General features: G+C 47.3%; 2 protein-coding genes across 5 annotated transcripts; both read left to right on the top strand.

Annotated features, from left to right (window-relative positions):
* The first annotated feature begins 2,586 nt into the window (after positions 1 to 2,586).
* On the top strand, positions 2,587 to 13,105 carry hmga2 (high mobility group AT-hook 2). Its single transcript, XM_077593533.1, has 5 exons — positions 2,587 to 3,144; positions 4,072 to 4,158; positions 5,267 to 5,317; positions 10,178 to 10,210; positions 10,454 to 13,105. The coding sequence occupies exons 1-5, from the start codon at positions 3,049 to 3,051 to the stop codon at positions 10,523 to 10,525; spliced, it is 339 nt and encodes a 112-aa protein (XP_077449659.1). The 5' UTR covers positions 2,587 to 3,048; the 3' UTR covers positions 10,526 to 13,105.
* Positions 13,106 to 13,469: 364 nt separating this feature from the next.
* On the top strand, positions 13,470 to 23,696 carry dera (deoxyribose-phosphate aldolase (putative)). 4 transcript variants are annotated; one of them, XR_013298293.1, is made up of 16 exons: positions 13,470 to 13,746; positions 14,497 to 14,594; positions 14,680 to 14,827; positions 14,922 to 15,017; positions 15,108 to 15,242; positions 15,320 to 15,448; positions 16,916 to 17,028; positions 17,516 to 17,665; positions 17,741 to 17,921; positions 19,168 to 19,495; positions 21,383 to 21,580; positions 22,146 to 22,232; positions 23,085 to 23,176; positions 23,243 to 23,309; positions 23,393 to 23,412; positions 23,620 to 23,696. XR_013298293.1 is itself a non-coding variant. In XM_077593529.1 (9 exons), exons 1-9 carry the CDS (start codon positions 13,716 to 13,718, stop codon positions 17,795 to 17,797), a joined length of 957 nt encoding a protein of 318 aa, XP_077449655.1. In that variant the 5' UTR covers positions 13,470 to 13,715; the 3' UTR covers positions 17,798 to 17,991. The 4 variants fall into 4 exon arrangements, 1 of the variants encoding a protein (XP_077449655.1); XR_013298295.1 differs by lacking the exon at positions 23,243 to 23,309; XR_013298294.1 differs by lacking the exon at positions 23,243 to 23,309 and having other exon boundaries at positions 23,393 to 23,696.
* The last annotated feature ends 9 nt before the right edge of the window (positions 23,697 to 23,705 follow it).

Raw genomic sequence — 23,705 nt, 5'->3', positions numbered from 1 at the left:
TTGTCTTTTTAAAAAAAAGAAACGCTGACAGATTATTGTTTGGCGTCAGAATAAATGTGAGTTTTGATTGGAAGTAGTTCAATGGCACGTTTTTTTACGTTCCGCTTTTGAATCGCTAAAATTGTTGCCAAGACAACGACTGGGAGTCGTGATCCTTTGTTTATATTTTGAACGTAGGTATGCAAATAAAAGCCTTGTGCCCCCCCGACCCCTTACAAATGGCCGCCCGTCTGACAGGACAATCCTCACGGCTTCCTCCTGGGGGTTTTTATCGCCCTTTTTTCCGCATTCCGGCGGCGTCCGTAATCTTCACGGATCCCGTGTTGCGCGGAATGTAACACGCCGGCCGTGTACGAAGAGGAAGAGGAAGAGGAAGAGGAGGAAAAGGCCAAGAATGCACTTACTTGACTGCACGGCTTGTTTACCGCCACTCCACGGTCACAGCTTTCTCGCTAACCGTTTAGCTCGTTGTCTCTCACGTTGAGTTTGCCGTGATTGTTCCTTTTTGAGTTGTCTTGCTGACCAATGGACGCTCGCTCGCTCGCTCGGTCCACGCCAGCCTATCAAAGAAAAGGTGAAATGCCCATCAAGCAGTCATTTATTGGACATTTCCACTTGCAATTGTTTTGCCAATGTCAAATACCGTATTTTCATGACTATAAGTCGCACATAAAAGTCTAAAAATTTCTCCAAAATAGACAGGGCGCCTTATAATCCAGTGCGCTTTATATATGGACCAATACTAAAATTGTTATCACGATAAAACAAAATAAATCAGTCGACAGGACAACTACGGCAAGCAGCCCCCGACTCTCAGTTTTGCTTCCGTTGCCTTTTTAAAAACGTGTTTTTAGCGTGTGGGTGTAGCGTGCAAGAACTATATATCCCAGCAGTCACTGCGCACCGGAAACCGGAAATAGGCTGCTTCCGGTAGCCAGCGCTATTGCGGTTAAATATTCATATATAATATATATGCGTCTAAAAAAACGGCGCGTCCTTTGTGTGTTTAAAATACAGAAATAGCACTCGTTACTGACACTGCGGCTAAAAATACGATGCGCCATATAGTCGTGAAAATACGGTATTCCCAAAACGCAAACGCCCGAACTGGGACGATGCTGTTAAATATGCAGCTGACGCCACCTTAGTTTGCAAAATGGACATTTGGACGGCTGGCTTTATCGCCGGGCGTCTCCGTTTAATTCCGGAGGGAGAAGACGGAAGGCCAATTAAAGGAGGAAAGCCGCCCCTGGGAAAATCTTGCCCCAAAATGCTTGTAATCTGAGATCTGATAGAAAGAGGAATTCTTAAACAGTCCAAAGTGTTTGGCAGATGGCCTCCCTTTTGGAAATGCGTGACATATGCGCCGGCGCTTTGAGACGGGCCGGCCGGGAGGGACGCTTCAAATTGCGCTGGGAAGGGCGGCTCCCTTTTTTTTTTTACTATTAGCAGACGTTCCGGTCCAACGGCGATTGGACGCCAGGTCAGGCGCATGCCAGCAAAAAAACTCAAGCACCCCGCGGGATCTGTGCGGCCCATTGATTGTATTAGTCGGACGCAGACGCCGCTCAGTCTGCGGGGGCGGGCTTTGCGCGACACCCCCCTTTCTCTAGGAGGGGCTGTTTTTTTTTTTTTTAATGAATGAATACTGGCAAGAAATGGACCACCAGCTCTCAGTGGAGTCGTTGTCTGCGAGGGAGCCAAAACCAGGAAACCGGGGGTCGGGAAGCAGATTTTAGAATGTTATTCCTTGAGAGCCTTGAGACCGCTTGGAAAGGACAAAAAGTCTCGGAATCCTTTTGACGACATGGCCACCACGCTGTCGCTAAAGTTTCCATATTTTGGCTCGGAGGTTAGCCGAGAGCCACGTGAACCCGTCGAAAGAGCCGCACGTGGCTCCCGAGCCATATGCACCCATTAAAAGAGCCACCGCGTTACACTCACAAAGGTTCCCATTGCGCGGCAGCGTCTCACGTGACTACATTTCCCGGCTTTCTCTCTCGGGACCGGACGTAAAAGCGTTTGGGAGATGCCGGGATCGTGGGAAAGGTCGAAGGAGACCGTCTGGGCGCACGGCCACTGGAAATCTGGCATTTCAACCCAAATGAGACGGACTTATTCGGGTTCCGGTGGACGGACGGACGGACGGTTGCCGCTCCTCCCGGGTCAAATCCATGGAATCTGCCCAGAAAGCAGCAAAATGGCAAAGTTGTGACATGGTGTCATTGTTAAGTAGCTACGCAGCAGCTGCAACATTTTTTGCAGAGTTTTCGCGGCAGCTGCGGCATTTCTTTTTTGCCTCCCGACCCCAAAACGTTTGAGCGTGCCAGCGAGCGACAAGCGCCGTCCGCCTCCCCTCCATTGGCTACAACTCCAAGATACAAGCGCATTATTTGCCACTGGCGCAGCGCTCTCTGGGAAAAGCAACCAATGGAGATCCCTCCTTCCCTCCCAAAGCGCCGCAGGCTAACTAAGCTCCTCCCCCGCGTCCAGCCCGATAAGATCGGACCACCAATGAGGAAGGAACTTTCCTCCAACGGCCGCCTGCCCATTCAAACGTGCCAAAATGTGAATGTGATTCATAAATGCGGTGTGGCCCACCGCCAGGTCTGGTCTCTGTTTTCTCTGGCCCCACTCCAGATCTTGGGACTCCGCCCCCCCCCCATTCCAAACTCCTCCCCCTCCACCCACGGGTGATTTCTTCCTTCCTTTTCCCTCCCTTTTTTTTTTTTTTAAAACCTCATTCTGAATGAGTGTTTTTTTGGGGGGGGACCGTGGACGCGGTTAGAATGTTTCTCAGACGCTCCGTGCCGACCTGCCACGCCTCGTCGTTGCTCCACGGTGGAACGTCCAGTTGAGTCGCTTCTCCCCCGGCGTGGAGGACTCGGGTGTCTCGCTGTGGCCCCCCCCCTCAGCTCCCTCCCTCGCTCGCAGGCCACCAAACTTTGGCGCTCGATATACTCAAGCCCGGCGAGCGCTTTCGCACTCCGTTGGATATCTGGATCGATCGGCTGCTTGGACTGGGGAACGGAGACGCTAACCGCCGTCATGAGCGGACGCGAGGACCAGACCGGCGAGAGCTCCCGGGAGCCGGCGGGGGAGCCCCAGAAGAGAAGACCGGGGAGACCCAGGAAACTCCAAAAAGTCAGTAGTGCTTTCTTTTTGGATGGCGAACCACGTAACTTGAATTTTTACCACATCAAGTTTGGTGGTGGGGGGGGAGGAATGCGTCCCGTTCCAGTCTGGGCGCTTCAATGAGAATCCCTGACATGACAAGTGGGAGATTTTGGGGCTGTAAAACTCACTGGAATTCACACCCGACAAACAATTGGGGCACAAAGGTTGATTGGACGACAAGTGTGAACCCCGCCAGGGTTTGGCGTTTGTGTTTCTAGCACACGAGTGTCCCAATGTGCCTTGACTGTAACCGCCGCCGGTCAACGGATAGCAACAAAAAGTCTTCCCATGTCATTAAAACCAAGGCAATTTGCAATTGTTGGCGGATGTTTGGTGAAAGAAAGAAAGGTCAAGCGGGTCATTCGCTTTAGTTGAATGCAAGTTGGACACCCGCATTGTCGGACAAAATGTGCGTGGCAAAGTCCCCCGGTCACGTGACTCGTGCTCATCACGAAACATGTAATAAGGAAATCACCTCCACTAATTGGAGATGAACAACTAGACTTAGTGTGGCGGGTGTCCAACGTGGGCCGAAAGCGGGTATTCGTTGCACCCAAAGAGGAGGCTCGGACCATCAAAAGCGAAAGCTTAGCGGGACCAGAAACCTCCAAAAGCGTCTGGTTTGCTACACGAGGCCGGAGTTGGAAATATTCATTCCTTTGAATGTAAGCGCGCATTTTGGAGGGAATCAAACACCTCCCGGCGTCGGGCCACGCATGCGTGCCACTGCCGCACGGCGCCACGGGAAGACCACCGCCGACTCGTAAATGAGCGCATGCTTGAAAAGGGAGCCACACACGAGGGCGGCGGGGGCTCCCCTGATTTTTTTTCTTCTTCTTCTCTAAAAGCCTCACCCGCTCACTCACTAACTGAAGCCCCCCCCCCCTCTCGCAGGAGCCCAGCGGAGAGCCCGTCCCAAAACGACCGAGGGGCCGCCCAAAAGGAAGTAAGAACAAGGGCCCCTCCAAGGCAGCGCAGAGGGTGAGTGCCAACATCTGAATTTCAAATTAAAATTGCAATTGATCCAGTACAACAAAAGGCCACTATATATATATATATATATATATATATATATATATATATATATAATACATATAATATAATTGCGTATAAATGTGAAATTACTTAATAAAAATCCAAATTATGAATGTGAAATGACTTAGTAAAAATCCAAATTATATTAGGTAAAACAAATGTTAATAAATATAACCTTCCCAGCATACAATTAAAACTAGTAAACATTTGCAAACAAGTCATACTAAGAGACATATTCAATATTCTTTTTTTCTTCTGAAAATGCAGAGCACAAAACAGCAATTAGAAAAACTAGACATCAAGTTAAACACATCACCCCAAAAATATAACAAAAATCTAATTCAAATTATATTTATACATTTCAATTGAAAATATAGCAAATTTTATATATATATACATATACATACATACATACATATATACATATATATATATACACATATACATATATATATACATATATATATATATATATATATATATATATATATATATATATATACATATACATATACGTACACATATATATATATATATACTTCAGAGACACGCTTATTTATTTATATATTTAATCAGGTATTTATATATTAACCCAACCCATTTATTACCTATCTATTTATGTCTAAAATGCCTTTCCTATTTCTGCATCCTCACCCTCTTGCTACCGTGACAACGAAATTTCCCAAATACGGGATGAATAAAGTTATCCAATCCAATCACATATATTACATTGGGGGGGGGGATACAGGGCAGGCTGCCCGCCGACTCGCTATTGACGGCGCTCCGGAAACAGAGTGAAAAACAATAGGTTGGGAAGGGTAAAAAAACAAAAAGACGACCTATCAAAGCAAGGATGACACGTATGGAAATAAAAACCAGATTAAAAGCAGTCCACTAGCCTGCTGACACCAAATCCCCGCATTAAAAATGTAACAGTACAGCATTTAGAGTTTGTCATGGAGCATCGTGACACTCATGACGATAAAAGGATGAAAAAAATGGGATCATTTCTGTCTTGAATTTTGCATGACGCGCAGTGTTCCCATTTCTGCAGAAAGCCGAAGCCACCGGGGAGAAAAGACGCAGGGGCCGACCCAGGAAATGGGTAAGTTGAGGAAAAAAAAAATGCCGTTACCGCTCGAACCAAACGTTGACTCGCCAGTGGGACCGCGAGAAAAGTCAAATAACGCCTGGCACCGCTGCGTATATCGGCCGCAAAGCCAAGGGCGTGGGTGATCCATAGCGCCGGGAAACGGAGTCGGACGGACGCTTGAAAAATAAAGGACCCTCTCTTGCATTTTTGCTTTTGTTTTTTCACCCCCCCTCCTTTCGTATCTCACTTTATCCTCAAAGTCGCCGCCAAATCAGTTTCTGAACGCAGCTGCGAGGCCACCCGCCATTGAAGCGCCGGACCCGACTGATAACCGGCGCTGAAAGTTTGCTTTCTTTGTTGTAGCGGCGTCGCAGGTACACACGCATTCACCTCTGCTTGGACGCCCACGCTCTGGCCTTGACACCACCAGCTACGGACAGTCTGCTCTTTGGATAACCCATACCTGTCAACCTCTGCCGATAACTGCCCTTATAAATGATTATGATTCCCCTTACAAACCCCCCAAAAACCTTACAAACACCGTACGACTCGTACGAGTGGCATTGGACTTGCTAGCTAGCTCGCTAGCTAGATAACCTTGCCCTAAAATCAGCAAGAAGCGACAAATGGAACAAAAAGCATCCTGGAAAGTCCCTCAAAATCCAAAAACGATCCAAAATTCAACAAAAGTAGCTTAAAAATGAACGGACTGCCCCCCCATTGACCACAATAGATGTCCTATGAACTTGGACTGTCTGTGGATGCTCATCTCTCAGCGCTACAAAGTCCCAATTTATGGGCAAAAATCAACACACCGCACACACGGTACACGGTCGATTGGTTGCCGGTCTTTTGGTCGCCGGTCTTTTGGTCGTCCGGAAAGTTATTGATAATTACCATTTAAATTGTTGCTCAAATTCCCTAAATACAAACTGCGAATGACTATTTAGTCATACTTAATGCCTTAGTCATTATTAGGCTAAAGAAAAACTCAAAATTTCCCGGACTTTGATTGTTTTTTGTCGGAGAACTTGTTAAGACCCTGACGGACGTCGCTTCTTAAAGGGACAACGCATGTACATACAAACTCTTCTTATACACTCATACGTCGGCTCAATGAAACTGCTCATGGCCATTGTTGGCTTTTATTCATGCGTAGACTGTGTTGTTTTACCTTGTTTTGGCGCCGCTCTTTTGGTCGTCGGTCTTTTGGTCGCCCGTTGTCGCGGTCAGGGGCGACCAAAAGACCGGCAACCAATCGACCGCACACGGCACACACACAAGCAACAGTCCTGAGTCCGACACCCTCGTCTTAGGACGAAGAACGTAACGCCCCTCAGACGCAAAATGAACGAGTGGGGCGTTCGGCTTCACGGACATGACCTTTGACCTTGGTGCACTTTTCTCTCCACGTCCGCCCCGTGCCGGGCTTCCCTCGCCACTTCCCGTCATCCTGCTTCTTCCTTCCTTCCTTCCTTCCACGCACAGCACAGCTGCCCCCTTTGTGTCCACTTGTCCACAGTCCCATCACTCACAACCAGGACACAGTCCCACATCTCGCCTGAAACCCTCAATGGAGGCCACTGTGAGACCCCCGACTCCTCCTCCTCCATCCGCCGCTGCCGCCGACCCACGTGGAAGCAATTCTCCTCGGTCATAAATTTCCCGGAACTGCAGGCTATGTTACACAAAACTGCATGTTCTATTTTCCCTGGTCTTTTTGGAAGCACCCCGTCTAGTTATTTTTAGAAGAATGCTGTGGACCACACTAGTTTCCTTCAGGCTGTCTATAAAGAGAGACCCTAGAGATCTCAAATACACACACTGGAAGGAGTTTTTGTTTTGTTTTGCAAGGGACACTGGCTGAGACCTTGCCTCATTCCCTACATTCTCGACCTAACCACCCACCCACCCCCACCTTGGACTAGCATTGACTGCAGAACGGCGGAATTCCAACCAGTAGAGACCTTTGTCCCGGTATTAGGAGGTCCCTGAGGACCTTGGTGGATTTCCTCAGGTCAGAAGCAAGAAGCCCCTCCGAGCCCTCCCCTGTCCTTATCCTGATCTCCCACCTCTTTTTCCTGCCGTTGACCGTGGAAGAGTTTTTCACAATTCGTACGCCGAATCTCCCATCCTCATTTTTGGGGGGGGAAACGCTTCCGTTTTTTTTTGAACGACCCTTCTTTAAAACAATCTGCGAAAGGACGTTCGGGAGGGCACTTAGCGCACCGATTGTTTGTTTTAGACAGGAAGCTCCACAGCTGTCCCGTGGTGTCCTGTATGCCCCCCTCCCCCGACCACTCTTCCTTACCACCCCCCCAAAAAAATCCTTAACATAGATAGCACAGATACAGACTCTGGTACCATTAGGGCAGGGGTCGGGAACCTTTTTGACGAAGAGAGCCAGAAACAATTCATATTTTCAAATGTTATTCCTTGTGAGCCATACTACGAATTTAAAAGTCAAAATACATACATGTAAACGAGTGGCTTTTCAATTTTTTTTTTGTAATTTCACCACTTTTAAAGTGGAAAAAACTGAATATTTTTTAAAAGATTCTTATGCTGTTGCTAATCAATGAGAGGGTGCATTCCAGCAGAGTCTACTGCAAAAAAAATGAAGATTAAAGCAAAAAAAATGAAGATTAAAGCAGTTCTAAATGTAATATCTCAGTTCTGTCAACAGCCATTTCCATATTTTAGCTCACAGGTTAACAAAGAGCCAGATGCACCCATCAAAAGAGCCACATGTGGCTCCCGAGCCATAGGTTCCCTACCCCTGCATTAGGGTATTTGCGCCGGCACTATTAAAAGGCAGGAAGTGAGCCGTTTCAGGCCTGGACAGGTTAATTCATAACATGTGCGACTCTGCTAGAGTGGAATTCTTTCTGAAGTCCTTTTTTCTTAAGTAGAGTCCACTTGAATTTTGAGGAGCGACACATTTGAAGAAATCAGAATTTGGGTAGATTCAAGCAAAAGAAGAAATGTTTCAAGTGAGCCGGAGTGGCATTTTCCAAGATCCAGTGCAAATTTGTTGTGGGATAACCTTTCCCCCATATTGAGTCATGTCATTTTCCCAGATACTCTGGGAACAGATTTGACTTCAAACAGCAGAGGCTCCTAAATGGAACCGGACCAATTTGTCTGCTCCTTTCTTTCCTTCCACAGCGACCCCCCCCACCCCAAAAAAACCCCCTTCCAAACAAAAGGCTGCTTGTCTGTGAGGAATTTTCCACATTCCTTACAACGACAGTTTTCTGCTCTACAAAGGGCCCTTCGGCAACCCCCCCAATCTCCCCCCCTGACCCGATCGCCGGACCCCGATAGGTGCAATTCATAACTCCGGCTGCCGGGTGGGACAGTGGGCGGGGTTAACGGCTCAGCGCGTTGAAATGGAACACTGGAAAACGGATAATGTTTCCAGCGACGCCGGCCCCGGGGTTAACAAAACATTTGCTGCTTTTGTTTGGTTTGGTTTTGTCTCTTGCCGCGCTCCAAATGGCTTAACCTTACCTTCACGTGTTCGCGGGAGCGTGCTAAATCTGGCAAAGGTCTGTTTGAATTGCAGTTGTGTGCTTACCTGTCACCACGGCGACCTGGGCTCCACGTTGCTCCCCCGATGTCTTGAAATACTTTGGCCGGTGAGGAAGCCGCTGATAAGCTATCTCTCCGTCATGTTGGAGAAACAAAGTCCAAACGCCAAAACGTGGCCAAAAAACAAATGTTTCGCTTTGGACCTGAAAAAAAAAAACACAACGTTTTGGTTATTGCTGCACTTGGCTCCATTTCCAATCACATTGATTCATTGGCCCCCTACCGTCAAAACGCCACCTTTAATGGCAGCCAATGAGTTCATAAGGAACCTGAAAATGCCCCAAATCCGAGTACCCTCAAAACCAAATGATCCAAAATTGATCGGAAGTGACCTAGTACGTGAACTGTTCAAAAAACTGGTCCGGGTCCACTAGATTCACTAGTTTCCGAGAACGTGGACCGCCAAGCAGACTGCGTTTGACACCCCTGATCTGGACTAAGTGCTCTATTAGGCTGACTTGTTAAACTTTGACTCTTTCAACGTGAGGCATTCCAGATTCCTCCACAGCCTAGCGCTCGGTCCGTTAGGGGTGCTTGACCCGTCCAGTTGGAAAGATGCAGTAGCTGTTTTCCGTGAATCTCAACAAAGACCATTTGGCGGAATGTTGGTGTTGTTTTTGTTGATTTTTTTTAGGCTTCCGTCGTCAGGGTCTTCAAGTCTTGCTGTCGGTTTTAGCGGCGTTGCATTCTGAAACATTTCCAACTTGCGTTTTGGCACCTTTGCCTCCGGTGTTGGCGCAGTCTGACTTGGCCGCCGCTGCCAATGCCAGCGGCAGCTGCTGAGAAGGACCGGCCGGGGGAAGCCGGCTCATTGGCTCGCAGCTGGCCTGCCTGAAAAGGACAGGATATGTTCTCGGGTCTGCTCAGCTGTCGCTTCCTAATGCTACTTCCTGCGGAGATTTAGGACGGCTCGGGACAGGCCTGTCAAAGGCGTGGTCGCGGCTCGCCGGGTTTTGTGTGTGTGTGATCAAGTGCGCTCCAAAATGGCGCCTTGAATGGCAGCCAACAAGTTACTAAGGAACCTTGAAATTGCCCAAAACCAAGAGAATTTTTGGGGGCGGACGACACGATACGTCCAATGACTCGTATTTTGGAAGTGGACCCAATAGGACGTTGCGCGCCAATACAAAGGAAAACTTGCCACTTCTTTCCGAAATAAAGCACAGGGGCGGCCATTTTGGGGAACAGATGAAATATGAGCTTCCTGTTGGAGTCAAGCGTATTTTGCGGTTGTGAAAATGGTCTTAACTTTTAACACGACTTCCTTTTCTTTTGCAGCCACAGCAAGTCGTCCAGAAAAAACCCGCTCAGGTAACAATTTACACCAACAACAACAACAACACACGAGTAAAACATGGCGCCTGAGCGTCAAATCTGACCTGGAATCAAACCCCATTACGATCTGACCCCGTGAAAAAGTCTCGTTTTCTCTAGCCTTCACGTTCTTTCTCCCGGTGCCAATGCTAACCGCGTTAGCCGTGCAAATGATACACAATATTGTGAGTTATTAGAGAGGACTGCCGCTGACTTTGTTTACCATCTTTGCCATGTCAGGAAGAAGAAGATGAAGAGGAGGAGGAGGAGGAGGAGGAAGAAGAGGCTGGGGAGTCCCCAGAGGAAGATTAAACTGGGATACCACGAAAGCGCTACCTCAATCGCATGTCAGGTCTTTCAAAGGGAAAAGACTAACTTGACCACTTTTTGTTTTCTTTTGTATTTTGGAACCTATTTCCACGCCATTTGACTTGTTAGCATTTCAGTCCGCGCGTGTCCGCTATTTCAATTTCTCAGCGAACGCGGATGGCAGCGACGTAGGAGACGTCTTTGATCAAATGTCTATTCGGGAAACGCTACATTTGGATCCACGTTAACTGTGTTTCATTGGTCCGTTCTTGCCGGCTTCCGGTTCAATTCCCGCACGCCGTCAGCAACCGTGTTGCGTTTGACTACTGCTCAGCTCGTCGTTTATTTGGCTTTCCTACGCCGGCGCGAGCTAGCTTGAAACTTTGGCGGCCCGCCAGGCAAAATAACCCGGAGAAAGACAACCGCTTTACCTCAGAACCCGCGAGATACCCGGACATTTGATCTCACGCTGGACCGTCGGCGCTTTTGTGGCGACTGACGCGCAGTTTATCCAAACTACCTCCGACTTGGCGCCGTCTCTCCTCTTTTGAAATGGCGCGCCGTCACCAAAGCACACACACACACACACACACTCAACGCGGCGCCGTGTGCGCTCGCTAGCTCCCGTGTTTACGTGTCTCAACTGACTTTATGATACTGTGCGTTGAAAAGCGAGGCCGTACTTATTCAAGCCATCTCAGGGAGAAAGCGCATTGTCGTCTGCGATAGCATTGGGTCGCTACCCGACGTTAGCTTTGAGTTGCTACCCGACGTTAGCTTTGGGCAGCTACCCGACGTTAGTTTTGGGGAGCTACCCGACGTTGGCTTTGAGTTGCAACCCAGCGTTAGCTTTGGGTCGCTACCTGACGTTAGCTTTGGGTCGCTACCTGACGTTAGCTTTAGGTCGTTACTTGACGTTATCTTTGGGTTGCTACCCGACGTTATTTTTGGGTTGCTACTTGACGTTAGCTTTGGGTTGCTACCCGACGTTAGCTTTGTGTTGCTACCAGACGTTATTTTTGGGTTGCTACCTGACGTTAGCTTTGTGTTGCTACCTGACGTTAGCTTTGGGTTGCTACCTGACGTTAGCTTTGGGTTGCAACCCAACGTTAGCTTTGGGTCGCTACCCGACGCTCGTTTTGGGATGCTACCCGACGTTAGCTTTGGGTTGCTACCCGACGTGAGCTTTGGGTTGCTACCCGACGTTAGCTTTGGGTCGCTACCCGACGCTAGCTTTGGGATGCTACCCGATGTTAGCTTTGGGTCGCTACCCGACGTTATCTTTGAGTCGCTACCTGACGTTAGCTTTGGGTTGCTACCCAACATTAGCTTTGGGTCGCTACCTGGCGTTAGCTTTGGGTTGCTACCTGACGTTAGCTTTGGGTAGCTACCTGACGTTAGCTTCGGGTCGCTACCCGACGTTAGCTTTGGGTTGCTACCCGACGTTAGCTCCGGTAGTGTTTGCAGCTCACGTTCTTTCGTTCCCTTTTCATCTCACGCGAGATCACACAAGAATTTTCTGGCCGACGAATGAAGATTTCTCTTTGACGAACATTGTTAACTTGAATGTTTTGCTTTTTACTGGGTAGGACTGTTTTTGTCTCTGTCTCTTTTCCCGATTGTAATAGCTACAGTATCCACGAAGCTTACCTCAAAAGTGCCAGCTAACCACGGACTAGCTAATTCACTACCTCCAGTCTTGAGCAGGTTTACGTTCAGTTTGAGCAATAGTGACTGACCTCTGTTAATAATTGACAGCATTTCAGGACCGCGGAAGCTCCTCGTTTGAATGTGCTTTATTTTTAGTCTCAGTACCTTTTTCCCCAATCAAGTGGCTTTCACATATTCAGGAAGATTGAATTCACGACTGTTTTCTTGTTTTGTATACTTATTTGAAATAGATACTTGATTAGATGTCTCATGTATGCCAATCTAATTTTGTTGTTTTCCCCCCCTCTTGTTCAACCAGATGTTTATGGGATGGCTTGTTATTTTGGGAGATATCATTTCCTTCTTCTTTTTTCTCAGCCAAGGCCTGCTGACTTTTAGAGCCTAAAAGGGAGCCGTAATCAACCCTTTCATCGACTTTTTTTGGCATTTGGGTTTTAGCGGCATTGCCTGTCTATGTTCAAAGAAATGGTTTGTTTTTTAAGGTTTTTCTACGCCGCCTTGCTGTTAACTTAGCCTTTTTTTTGGTTTAATGACACCACTGGCAAACGTTCAGCCCTTGGAAAATGTTACCCCTGTTAACCTTCCTATTCTAGTACAATCAGATACACATCACTACCTCTCAAAAGGCCTGTTTTTACCTCAATATCAAACTTCGATACTGTTCCGCATGAGCTGAAAATCTCCGAGTGTTTATTTGTTGTCTGGATATATTTTCTATTCGCCTTAGCTGAACTTGTAACTTTGATTGTAGTTGGATTTTTCCAAGCTCTCTCTTCTTTTATTTTTCTTAGAAAGCATCTAACGTCTAAAATAGCAAACTTTTTTCCCTTTACTGTCTTGGAATACACGACTCTTTTTACTCTCTTGCCGCACGTCTTTATCGATATTCACTGCATTTTATTCAGCACAATAAAAAAAATGGCACCCTGAACCTGTGTGACATCTTTTTTTTTTCTTGCTCAAGTGGATGTTTATTTCTCACTACTTTACATGTATTTCTCAATATCTTTCATCAAAAAACGGACCTGCCATCACTTCCATTTTAATCAATGAGGATCATTTTTGAGGAGACTTTTTGGAGGAAATTGTTCTATTTTTTTCTATTAAATAGCTAAATAAATACACGAATTCACATTAAACCGCAGTGCAAAAGCAAAAGAAAATAGCATGACCTCGAGAGCACACACGCCGTTATGATTTTGTGTTAGACAGTGCCTTCTGGTGGTCAAATATTGTTATTGCAAGTAAGCACGTTGGACTTGTTTTTATATTTTCCCGGAAAAGGGTCTTCATTTTGTCCACGTACGGTATTTTTAGGTCAAGACGCGCGTTGTCTGACGTATTCTCGCTGTATTTTCAATTACAAGCTAATCATGGCCACTCAAACCTTCACGTTTTATTGTGAATAACAAATTCTTTTTCCTGTGTTCTTTGGACTCGGGGACAGGAAATGCCGCGCGCGCGACAAGTCCAGTGTGTCGCTTAAGAACAAGATCGACGCTTCAAAATACAATTTGTCATCATGTCTGCGAGAAATCCGGGGATTCAGCTCGGTAAGTTAGTTCCCCCCCAAAAAATATACACGTTATCTCTCTCTTGTTTTCGAAGCGCAGTGATGGGATTGAAAAAGATGTCTCGTGATCACTCAATTGACCTCGACAGACGTCCAATCGGTCTGACCTGGGGGGTCGGCAGATCGCTGGCGGAGTGGACGTCTGTCGCCGTCAAAGAGTGGCGCACGAGGAAAAGATATTATTTGACTGACTTTGGAAGTCATTCCTTACCTGGAAATGACCCCAAATCAGCAAGAACCGACAAAGGGACAAGAAAGTCCCTCAAAATCAACAGGAAATGATCCAAAATTGGCAGAAAGTGAGCCGTCAGTAGCCTAAAGTGACGAGGAAGTGACGTAAAATGGACTCGGCCGCGAGGATGGAGGGCCAATTGACACAAAGTGGCTGTGGATGCTCATTTTTTCATTGACATTCATTTAGCTTCTGACGTCCAAAACGAAACGCATACCTGTCAACCTCTGCCGATAACTGCCCTTATAAATGATTATGATTCCCCTTACAAACCCCCCCAAAACCTTACAAACACTGTACGACTCGTACGAGTCGTACGGTGTTTGTAAGGTTTTTGGGGGGGTTTGTAAGGGGAATCATAATCATTTATAAGGGCAGTTATCGGCAGAGGTTGACAGGTATGGAAACGGTTCCGGCCCACGTGAGCTCTAGTGTGGCCTGCCGGTCAACCAGATGGAGTTTGACACCCTAGGAGTTTCTTTCCCGTGTCCCCGTTAGATCTGGAGTGGGTTTCCAAAGCCAGAGTGAACACGCAAGGAGTGTTGAGGAGGGCTCAGTCCATCCAAGGGCTGAAGATGCCCTCCAAACAGTGGCAGGTAGGACCTTCGCGCCGTCCGTTGACGTCGGAGCGGACTCGGAGCCGAGCCCAGCGTCCATCCGTCCGTCCGTCCCGCTTTGCAGGCCGCCTGGCTGCTGAAGGCCGTCACCTGCATTGACCTGACCACCCTGGCCGGAGACGACACGCCGTCCAACGTCCACCGGCTGTGCATGAAGGCCACGCAGCCCGTCCAGCGTGAGCTCCTCGAGGAGATGGACATGCACGACAAAGGTTTGAATTGACGCCGCCCCCACTTCTCTTCTTAACCAGCAAGGGGAGACAAAGAGCGGAAAGAAAATGCCTTTTCTTCCGCTCGCCCAAAAAGGGGTGAGGACCGGCGCCGTGTGCGTGTACCCGTCCCGCGTCTGCGACGCCGTCAAATCCCTTCATGCCGCCAACTCCAATCTTCCGGTGGCGTCAGGTCAGTCAGTCAGTCCTCGGAAAAATGTGAAACCAGTCCCCAAAACCCCCCCTATAGCTGAACCGGCTTTCCGTTCTTGGACTTTGGCAGTGGCCACGGGTTTCCCGGCCGGTCAGTGCCCGCTGGAGAGCCGCCTGGCGGAGGTGCGCGCGGCCGTGGAGGACGGCGCCAACGAGATCGACGTGGTCATCAACAGGACGTTGGCCCTGACGGGACAGTGGGAAGGTGGAGACGCCGTCGGAGGCAGCGCTAGGCAGCGCGCCGAAAGCCTGCCTATTTATTTTCTTTCCTTCCTTCCGCAGCCATGTACCACGAAATCCGTCAATTCCGCGAGGCCTGCGGCGGCGCTCACTTGAAGACCATCCTGGCCGTGGGCGAGTTGGGCACCTTCGCTAATGTCTACAAGGCCAGTTTGGTAGCCATGATGGCCGGTCAGTTTCAATCTGTCTTTGGCTTAAGGTGGGGGTGTCAAACTCGGTCTTACCAGGGCGGGAGTCCATTTATTTAGTTGACTTACTGGCCGTCGATCCGTTGAGCATCCACAGCCGCCCGGTTGAAGTCAATTGGACCTCTATCCTTGGCTAGGAGTCCATTTTGTGTCACTTCCTTGTCCTTTTAGGCTACTTACAGCTAGCTCACTTGTGGAAAATTCTGGACCGTTTCCTATCGGTTTTGAGGGACTTTGCGGGATGCTTCTTGTTCCTTTGTCGGTTCCTCTTGATGTGGAGGCATTTCCAGGTGACCTCCTTTTGGTTTTGGGGAGTTTCAAGGTTCCTTGTGAACTCATTGGCTGCCACTGAAGGCCCATTTTTGTGTCATTTTTCATTTGAGGGTACTTACAGGTGGTTTCTTGTCATTTGTGGTCAGTCTCCAATGGATTTTGAGGGACTTTCTGGGACGCTTCTTGTTCCTTTGTCGGTTTTGGTCACTTGTTGTTGGTCCCTGGTAAAAAAAAAATCAAAGCATTTCATGACATACGCATACCTGTCAACCTCTGCCGATAACTGCCCTTATAAATGATTATGATTCCCCTTACAAACCCCCCCCAAAAACCTTACAAACACCGTACGACGAGTCGTACGGTGTTTGTAAGGTTTTGGGGGGGGTTGTAAGGGGAATCATAATCATTTATAAGGGCAGTTATCGGCAGAGGTTGACAGGTATGCGTACGTGCAAGTATGAATGATCTACAAAGTGTACGGTAACAATAACGGATGGGAGCGCCTTTGCGGGCCACTTTTGTTTGCCGCTCCTGGGCTCGGGTTCGTCATTGGTCAAAAGCAATTGGCTTAACGAGCGGCGACACGTACGCCCGTGAGCCCACAGAACTGTCCGATGGAGTGCCCGATGAAAATACATGTCTCTCCTCCCTCCCTCCCTCCCTTCCTTCTTAATCTCCTCTGTTTCCTATGAATTGCATATGAGATTCCTGAAATGGAATGCTAATTTGGCCTCTTAATCTCTGACGCCGGGAAATTTTTCTCTCCCCCTTCCTCACGCAAATGAATGGAGCCGCATTAGCGGCAGCCGTATTTAATAACCGTTATCCATTATCTGGTAATTAAGACACCCCACGACGAATCATGAGGATGATGCCACTTTGGGGGAGGAGGGGGTGCTAAAAAAAAAAAACGACCTGCCTTGGAAAAAATGCGTGGCGGCGGCGGCGGCGCAGGTCTTTAATGAACTGGAAAATGTTCATCTTGTTCTGCTCCGTAATGAAGCGTCATTATACAGCGGGCGGGGAGACTGAAGGGCTGATCATCACTCCTGTAGTTTGTGGATCATCTATTAGAAGAAGGCCGTTTCGTCTTCTATTTTTAAAGACAAAGCTGATAATTGGGATTTTCTCCCCTTCTCGTCCACATCTTTTCCGACGTCGTGTCTGGACCCGCCAGGCTCCGACTTCATCAAGACGTCCACTGGAAAGGAATCGGTCAACGCCACCTACCCCGTGGCCGTGGTGATGGCTCGGGCCATCCGCGACTACTACTTGCGTACGGGTCACAAGGTAAAGCATCGGCGAACCAACGCTACCGACCGTCCGTCTAGACCAGTGGTCTCAAAGCGGTCCTCAAAGGGCCGCAGTGGGTGCAGGTTTTCATTCCAAGTCAACAAGAGAATACCTTTTGCAAGTGTAATCAGTTAATCAGTTGATTGCAGCCAGGTGCTACTTATTTTAGAAGACACCTGATTGGTTAAAATGTCGGCACTGGATCGGTTGGGACAAAAACCAGGACCCACTGCGGCCCTCGGCGTCTCGACTCTAGACTGATGCATACCTGTCAACCTCTGCCGATAACTGCCCTTATAAATGATTATGATTCCCCTTACAAACCCCCCAAAAAACCTTACAAACACCGTACGAGTCGTACGAGTCGTACGGTGTTTGTAAGGTTTTTGGGGGGTTTGTAAGGGGAATCATAATCATTTATAAGGGCAGTTATCGGCAGAGGTTGACAGGTATGCTGATGCTTTGTCCCTTGTCGTGTCCTCAGGTGGGCTTCAAGCCGGCGGGGGGCATCCGGACGGCTAAAGAGTCTTTGGTGTGGCTGGCGTTGGTCAAAGAAGAACTGGGCCCCGACTGGCTCCGTCCCGACCTCTTCCGTTTCGGAGCCAGCAGCCTATTGGCCGATATCGAACGACAGGTGAGTCCAGGGACGACCGGAGACGCCGCCCCGCCTTCTCCTCCCCAATAATGCTTTGCTTTGTCGTCTTTCCAGATTTATCATCACGTGACGGGACAGTACGCGGCCTATCACCAGCTCCCCATGGCCTGAGTGAAGTTGTGGAGACGTGAGCAGCCTCAAAAGCGCAGTCCTATTTTCGCATGGTCCTATTTTTGGGCGCAGGCAGGAACAACGCGATTCGATGAAGTTTGCCGGATGATAGTTTGGAGCGAAGGCGAGTCATTTCATTTCTAGAAATTGCATGAAAACAAGTGAATATTGCTGCAATAAAATCCTGAATACAACATGGAGTGACATCCTCTAACCCAGGGGAGAGCCATAAACAATTCATATTTTCAAATGTTATTCCTTGAGAGCCATACTCCAAATTTAAGAGGAAAAATACACTAAAATGTGTGCTATTTGTAGTCATGTCACCACTTTTAAAGTACAAACGCTCTCTGAGATCTTTTGACAACATTGTCGTGCTGTTGCTAATCAATGCTAACCAATGGGAGTATGCATGCAGAAGAATCTAATGGAAAAAAAAATGTTTAAAGCCGCACTAGAAGTAATGTCGGCGCCACAATGATCACATAACGCTCCTACTGATGCATTCAGGACTGAGCTCTCAACAGCGGTTACCATATTTTACTTCACATTTTAGCGGAGAGCCGTATGCACCTATCAAAAGAGCCACATATGGCTCCCGGGCCATAGGTTCCCTACCCGTGCTCTAACCACTCCACACAACAGTAGTCACGAGACCCTAAAGTCAACTCACCATTGCTCCTCAAAAAATAGTCCCTTTATTCCTTCACTAAACCGCGGCTTTATTTTTCACGAACTGTAGAATTCCGGCTTGCAAGATTCCAAATGATTTGAAAGATTTCTTTTTTCAACTCGCAACTTTTGTATCATACGGCGGCTACTGTAGATAAATAAAACAGAGTCTACACGGATGTGGAAAGCCCAAACGCAGAACTCTTTGGAACTGGAGTCTTCTTACCTCTCTCTCTCTCTCTCTCTCTTTTCTCAAGTGGAGATATCCGTCGAGTTGACCTTGAAGGAAAAAGAGTGAGTTAATTACGGGAGCGTTTGGCAAGAAAGGGTGGGATTTGATGGGGTAAAAACTCCAGGGAGCCCTTTTGGATTCTGCTCAAGGAGGGAAAAGGCCGTGTCACGTGAGCTTTGACGTGAAGGAAACTTGAAGCTTAACTCCGACGGTGATTAAAAGAAAAAGGAAAAAAGGCCAGTTCAAAATGGCTAAAGGAGTGAAAATTGCCGCAACTTCACATCGCTATTACTCGGCGAGCCTTTTCAAATGGAAAACGCAAAAAGGCCATTCTTCCTTCCCTCCATTTTCTCTGGCGCCGCCAGATGGATTGGGAGTGAATGAATGAATGAAATGATGGAAATAAATGATGCAAGCTGACAACTTTGAAATTGTTTTTCCCTTCCACCACCACCACCGCTTACAGATAAAAGCAAAAACAGCGCGTGGACTGGCGGCGATGATGGAGCGAGCTAGCGGATGGACGGACGGCGCTTCTTGATGGATGAACGCCGCTTGCATAAAGGCACGTAGATCGTCCCGAGCATCGGTCACTTGATAAGATGGAGGCCGCTTGATTGATTCCTCGGGCCATTGAGTCCGATCCCCGTGGCGGCCTCTTTAGGCGAATCATCCGGTCACGCCAATTTGGGACGATGCTTTCGTGGCCCAAAAGCACCCACTCGTGGATTTTGAGCGGCCCTTTAATGTGACAACATAAAGGCAACAAAGATGAGACATCTGTCCAAAAAAAGGTACTTTTCAAGCTAGCTAACAACACAAGCCATTCGCCGATTTGTACTCCAAAGCAAGAATAACTTGCGCTCAGACCGCAACCATATTATTGGTACAATTAAAGCAGGTCTTTGGAAGCGAAGGCCGATCCCGGGGAGGGGGGGGGGATTGGACCCGGTCCTTCTGAAGTCGGAGGGCGGAGGACGGCACGCGCTCATTTCCCATGATGCTACGTTGCCTTTGAGCGCCGACCTTGCCGGGCGGGCGGGGAGGGGAGGGGATGCTCCCCCGTGGCAGGAGAAGAGAAGGAATACATGTTTGAGAGATCAAACCCGGCCGGACGGCCGCCTCACCTGTCTGACGCCCGGCTCGTTGGCGTCGATAAAAGTCCATCGCCGTCATTTCCCGTCCGCTCGCGTGACACTGATGAGCTTGGCTTTGAAAGGCTCTCTCGGAACGCCGGCCGGCGCTCCGCCAAAGTATCCTAGGACGCCGAAGCGGAGGTCATGTCGCCTTGTTGCTGAAAGCCAAAGAAAAAGCAACAAGAGTACGTTACAAACTTTGCGTGCGGTCGATTGGTCGCCGGTCTTTTGGTCGCCTGTTGTCGCGGTCGGGGCGACCAAAAGACCGCGACAACGGGCGACCAAAAGACCAACGACCAAAAGACCGGCGACAAAACAAGGTAAAACAAGACGGTCTACGCATCATTAAAAGCCAACAATGGCCATGAGCACTTTCACTGCGCCGACGTGTGAGTGTACAAGAGTTTGTATGTACATGCGTTGTCCCTTTAAGAAGCGACATCCGTCAGGGTCTTAACAAGTTCTCCAACAAAAAACAATAAAAGTCCGGGAAATTTGGAACTTTTCTTTAGCCTAATAATTAATAGGACATTAAGTATGACTAAATAATAATTTGCAGTTTGTATTTAGGGAATTTGAGCAACAATTTAAATGGTAATTATCATTAACCTTCCGGGCGACCAAAAAAAAACGGCGACCAAAAGACCGGCGACCAATCGACCGTGTACCACAAACTTGACTTGAGTCCTCTGGCCAGATGCTGAAATTCCCACCCCGAAAGAAAAAAAAAGTTGATTTATTCCGCCGTGTTTACTGAGCTGGGTTTCCCCTCCGGGACACGCTTGCGCGTGGGTGGCTATCGCTTGGACTTTTGCCGGGCGAGGTGAGCGTGCTATCGATTCCGGCTTCTTTAAAGTTCCACTGGCGGACCGCCGCTCGTTCAGGGGGAGGCCTTTGCAGAGGTCCAGCGCTCCGGGCTGGCCAGGCCGCCTCATCTATTTTGGATGATGTAGCCACGCGCGCCATGAAAGAAGCCAGGTGCCTAGGCCAGGGGGGCGTGGGGGGGTGTCGGAGGACCACCGGAGGAAGAGCACAAAGAGGGCAGCGGCAATGGAAAAGTTCTCCGCTCTTATGATCCACCCTGACTTTGCTCGCAAGCGCCCAGACTTGAAAACCACTTTGATTACTCTGAGCCTGCGGTCTGCACAGGTTGTCAATCTGTCCAACTCCTGTATATCCGTATTCTCGTGGGCGGCATAGTATAGTAAGGCTTTTTTTCCTAAAAAACGACATAGTATAGTAAGGCTTTTTTTCCTAAAAAACGACATAGTATAGTAAGGTTTTTTTTTCCTAAAAAACGACATAGTATATATAGTAAGGCTTTTTTTTCTTTAAAAAAAACGACATAGTATAGTAAGGCTTTTTTTCTTAAAATACGACATAGTATATAGTAAGGCTTTTTAATTTGTAAAAAATGACCATGTATAGTAAGGCTTTTTTCTTTAAAAAAATGACCATGTATAGTAAGGCTTTTTATTTTTTTTAAATGACCATGCAAAGTCAGGCTTTTTATATAAAAAAAAAACCGAACACACTCTTTTACAGCATCAAGACTACAAAAATGGCGACTATAGTACGTCATCTTCCAAACATGGACATTGAGTCGGGAGGACAAATCACCTCCTATGGGCGTGGTTACGCCCATTGTTGCCGCAGGTGCGTAAATTATGCACATGCGCAGCATCGCGCCCCTTGGGTCAGCCATTTACATGCCGTCGGTCGAACGACTAGCACCCAAACGAGGTAAGCCCTAGACTAGAGCAATTTACTGGCCTATGTGCATTTTTAACACCCTACCGGGAGATTTTTTTAGGAATCAATTGAGCCAAAACGCCAACAAATCTGTTAGTTTATTGCCAGGTCGAACACACCGTCGACAATTGAAGTATGTGCTCCTTGGCATGTCACTAGCTTAGCATTAGCCTCACGACATTTGACTTCAAAAGTATTTTGTCCGTATTCTCTCCATTATTGAGTCGTGGGGGAAGACTTCATTTTATCAAACAAAGCCGAGATATCAACGGTCAGTTTGCCAGGTGAAGGTGTGTTGAATGTAATGATAGTTTTCACTGCGATTGCTAAACGCCCTTTTCCAATTTGTAATTCTGTTTTAAACAAAAATCATTGATACCAAAATGGTTAAGCCGACTTTTTCCTAGCTTTTAACATTAGTCTTTATATTTAATCGCTTTGTCTGGAAAGGGGAAATTAGCACCGAGCACTCACTAACTTATGTTCATTCTTTATCTTGATCATTTACTTGGAAGATTTCTCTTTCCTGTAATAATTGTTTGCATTTCCCAAATAGCTTGGTTAAATCAAGATGAAGCTGTTCCCGTGTGTCCAGAACCATGCACACCCTTGAGGGGAGAGGAGACTGGGCCAAGGTATCAAGGTAATACTAATGACCAAAAAAACCCACCTAAACACATCTGTTGAATCTCCAGTCTCTGTACAGTGGGACCTTGTCATACGACCGCTCGTCATACAAAATGCTCATCTTACGGGGGAAATTTCGATCGAATAATTCGCCCGTTATGCGACGAAGCCAGGACTTTTTTTGCATATCTTTCGTGTATAACAATATTTACGAGCACGGAACGAATAATTCAGACGAGTTCCTCCTAGGACCAGGAAACGCACAACGCGCATGCAAAAAGAGGGCTTTCTGGGTAATGAAGTATACTCCTGCACACAACACCCGTAGGCAATGGCAACCTTTCTCAGAATAAAACTTCATTACCCACAATCACTACGTGGGAAGCTCAGCTATGTCATTTCCTGTTATTCTTTCTTAGGAAAGAAGGTCCCGCGATCGTTCCTTAAAGACTATTTCTCGTTGGCAAGTGATCGTGCGTTATCCTATTGTGGAGGACATTTGTGTGCATCATTTTGGGAATATTTTGAAGGCAATACAACAGCAAACAGTCCATCGATAGTGAACGTGAGGGCGGAGGCGTGGCAAACCGCCAACATTTTATTACTATTAAACCACTAGTTGTGTTACTTTGTTAATAGATGGCGAATTAGAAGAAATAAAACATGTTTTCCAATCCAATATCCTGTTTTTGGTGTTTTTTCAGAGGGCTGGAACAAATTAATTTGTTTTCCATTCATTTCAATGGAAAACGTCTGCTCGAGTTACGAGAATCTCGTCATACGAGCTCATTTCCGGAACGGATAAAGCTCGTATCTCGAGGTACCACTGTATATGATAACTTTTGCTCTTTGTTTTTGCACGCACCAGGTCCATGGTGATGTCCAGACCCTGGAGGACCAGGTGATTTTCCCAGGTTGCCCACTTGAAGATGATGCATCGTCTCTGAACTCTGCTCTGAGGTTAATACCGTATTTTCACGCCTATTTGGCGCATCGTCAGTAACAAGTGCTATTTCTGTATTTTAGACACATGGATTAAGATCGAAATGCGATAGCGCTGGCTACCGGAAGCAGCTTATTTCTGGGTTATATTGTAATGTATCCAAGTCAAAACATTCCAATCTCACATTTTATTGACTAAAGTTGCAATTTACTAACCCCCCTCTTATTTTATAGGTGATGTCCCGATCCCTAAGGTGAGGAGGATTTCTTTTTTTTCTTCAATCAGAAATTTTAATAAAAGAGATTTGAGTGTCATTTGTCTTTGTTAAAACACTTGGAGAAAAAAGACCCCAGACCCTCAATGGTCTTTTTTTTCCTTTTAATTTTTGGTGTTTATATACTAACTTTATAATTTAAAAAAACTTATTTTTTTTGCCTAAGTGTTTTAATTTTGTCTACAGGTGAACACCAGCTACAACAATCAATGTGATCCTAAGTGTGCAAATGTATTTCTTTGAATAAAAATTATAAAATGTCATGTTGCTTG

The sequence above is a fragment of the Stigmatopora argus genome, chromosome 23 (assembly GCF_051989625.1).
Source record: "Stigmatopora argus isolate UIUO_Sarg chromosome 23, RoL_Sarg_1.0, whole genome shotgun sequence".
NCBI classification, from domain to species: Eukaryota; Metazoa; Chordata; class Actinopteri; order Syngnathiformes; family Syngnathidae; genus Stigmatopora; species Stigmatopora argus.
Note: the sequence above shows the minus strand (reverse complement) of the source record. Positions and strands in the feature narration are given on the sequence as shown.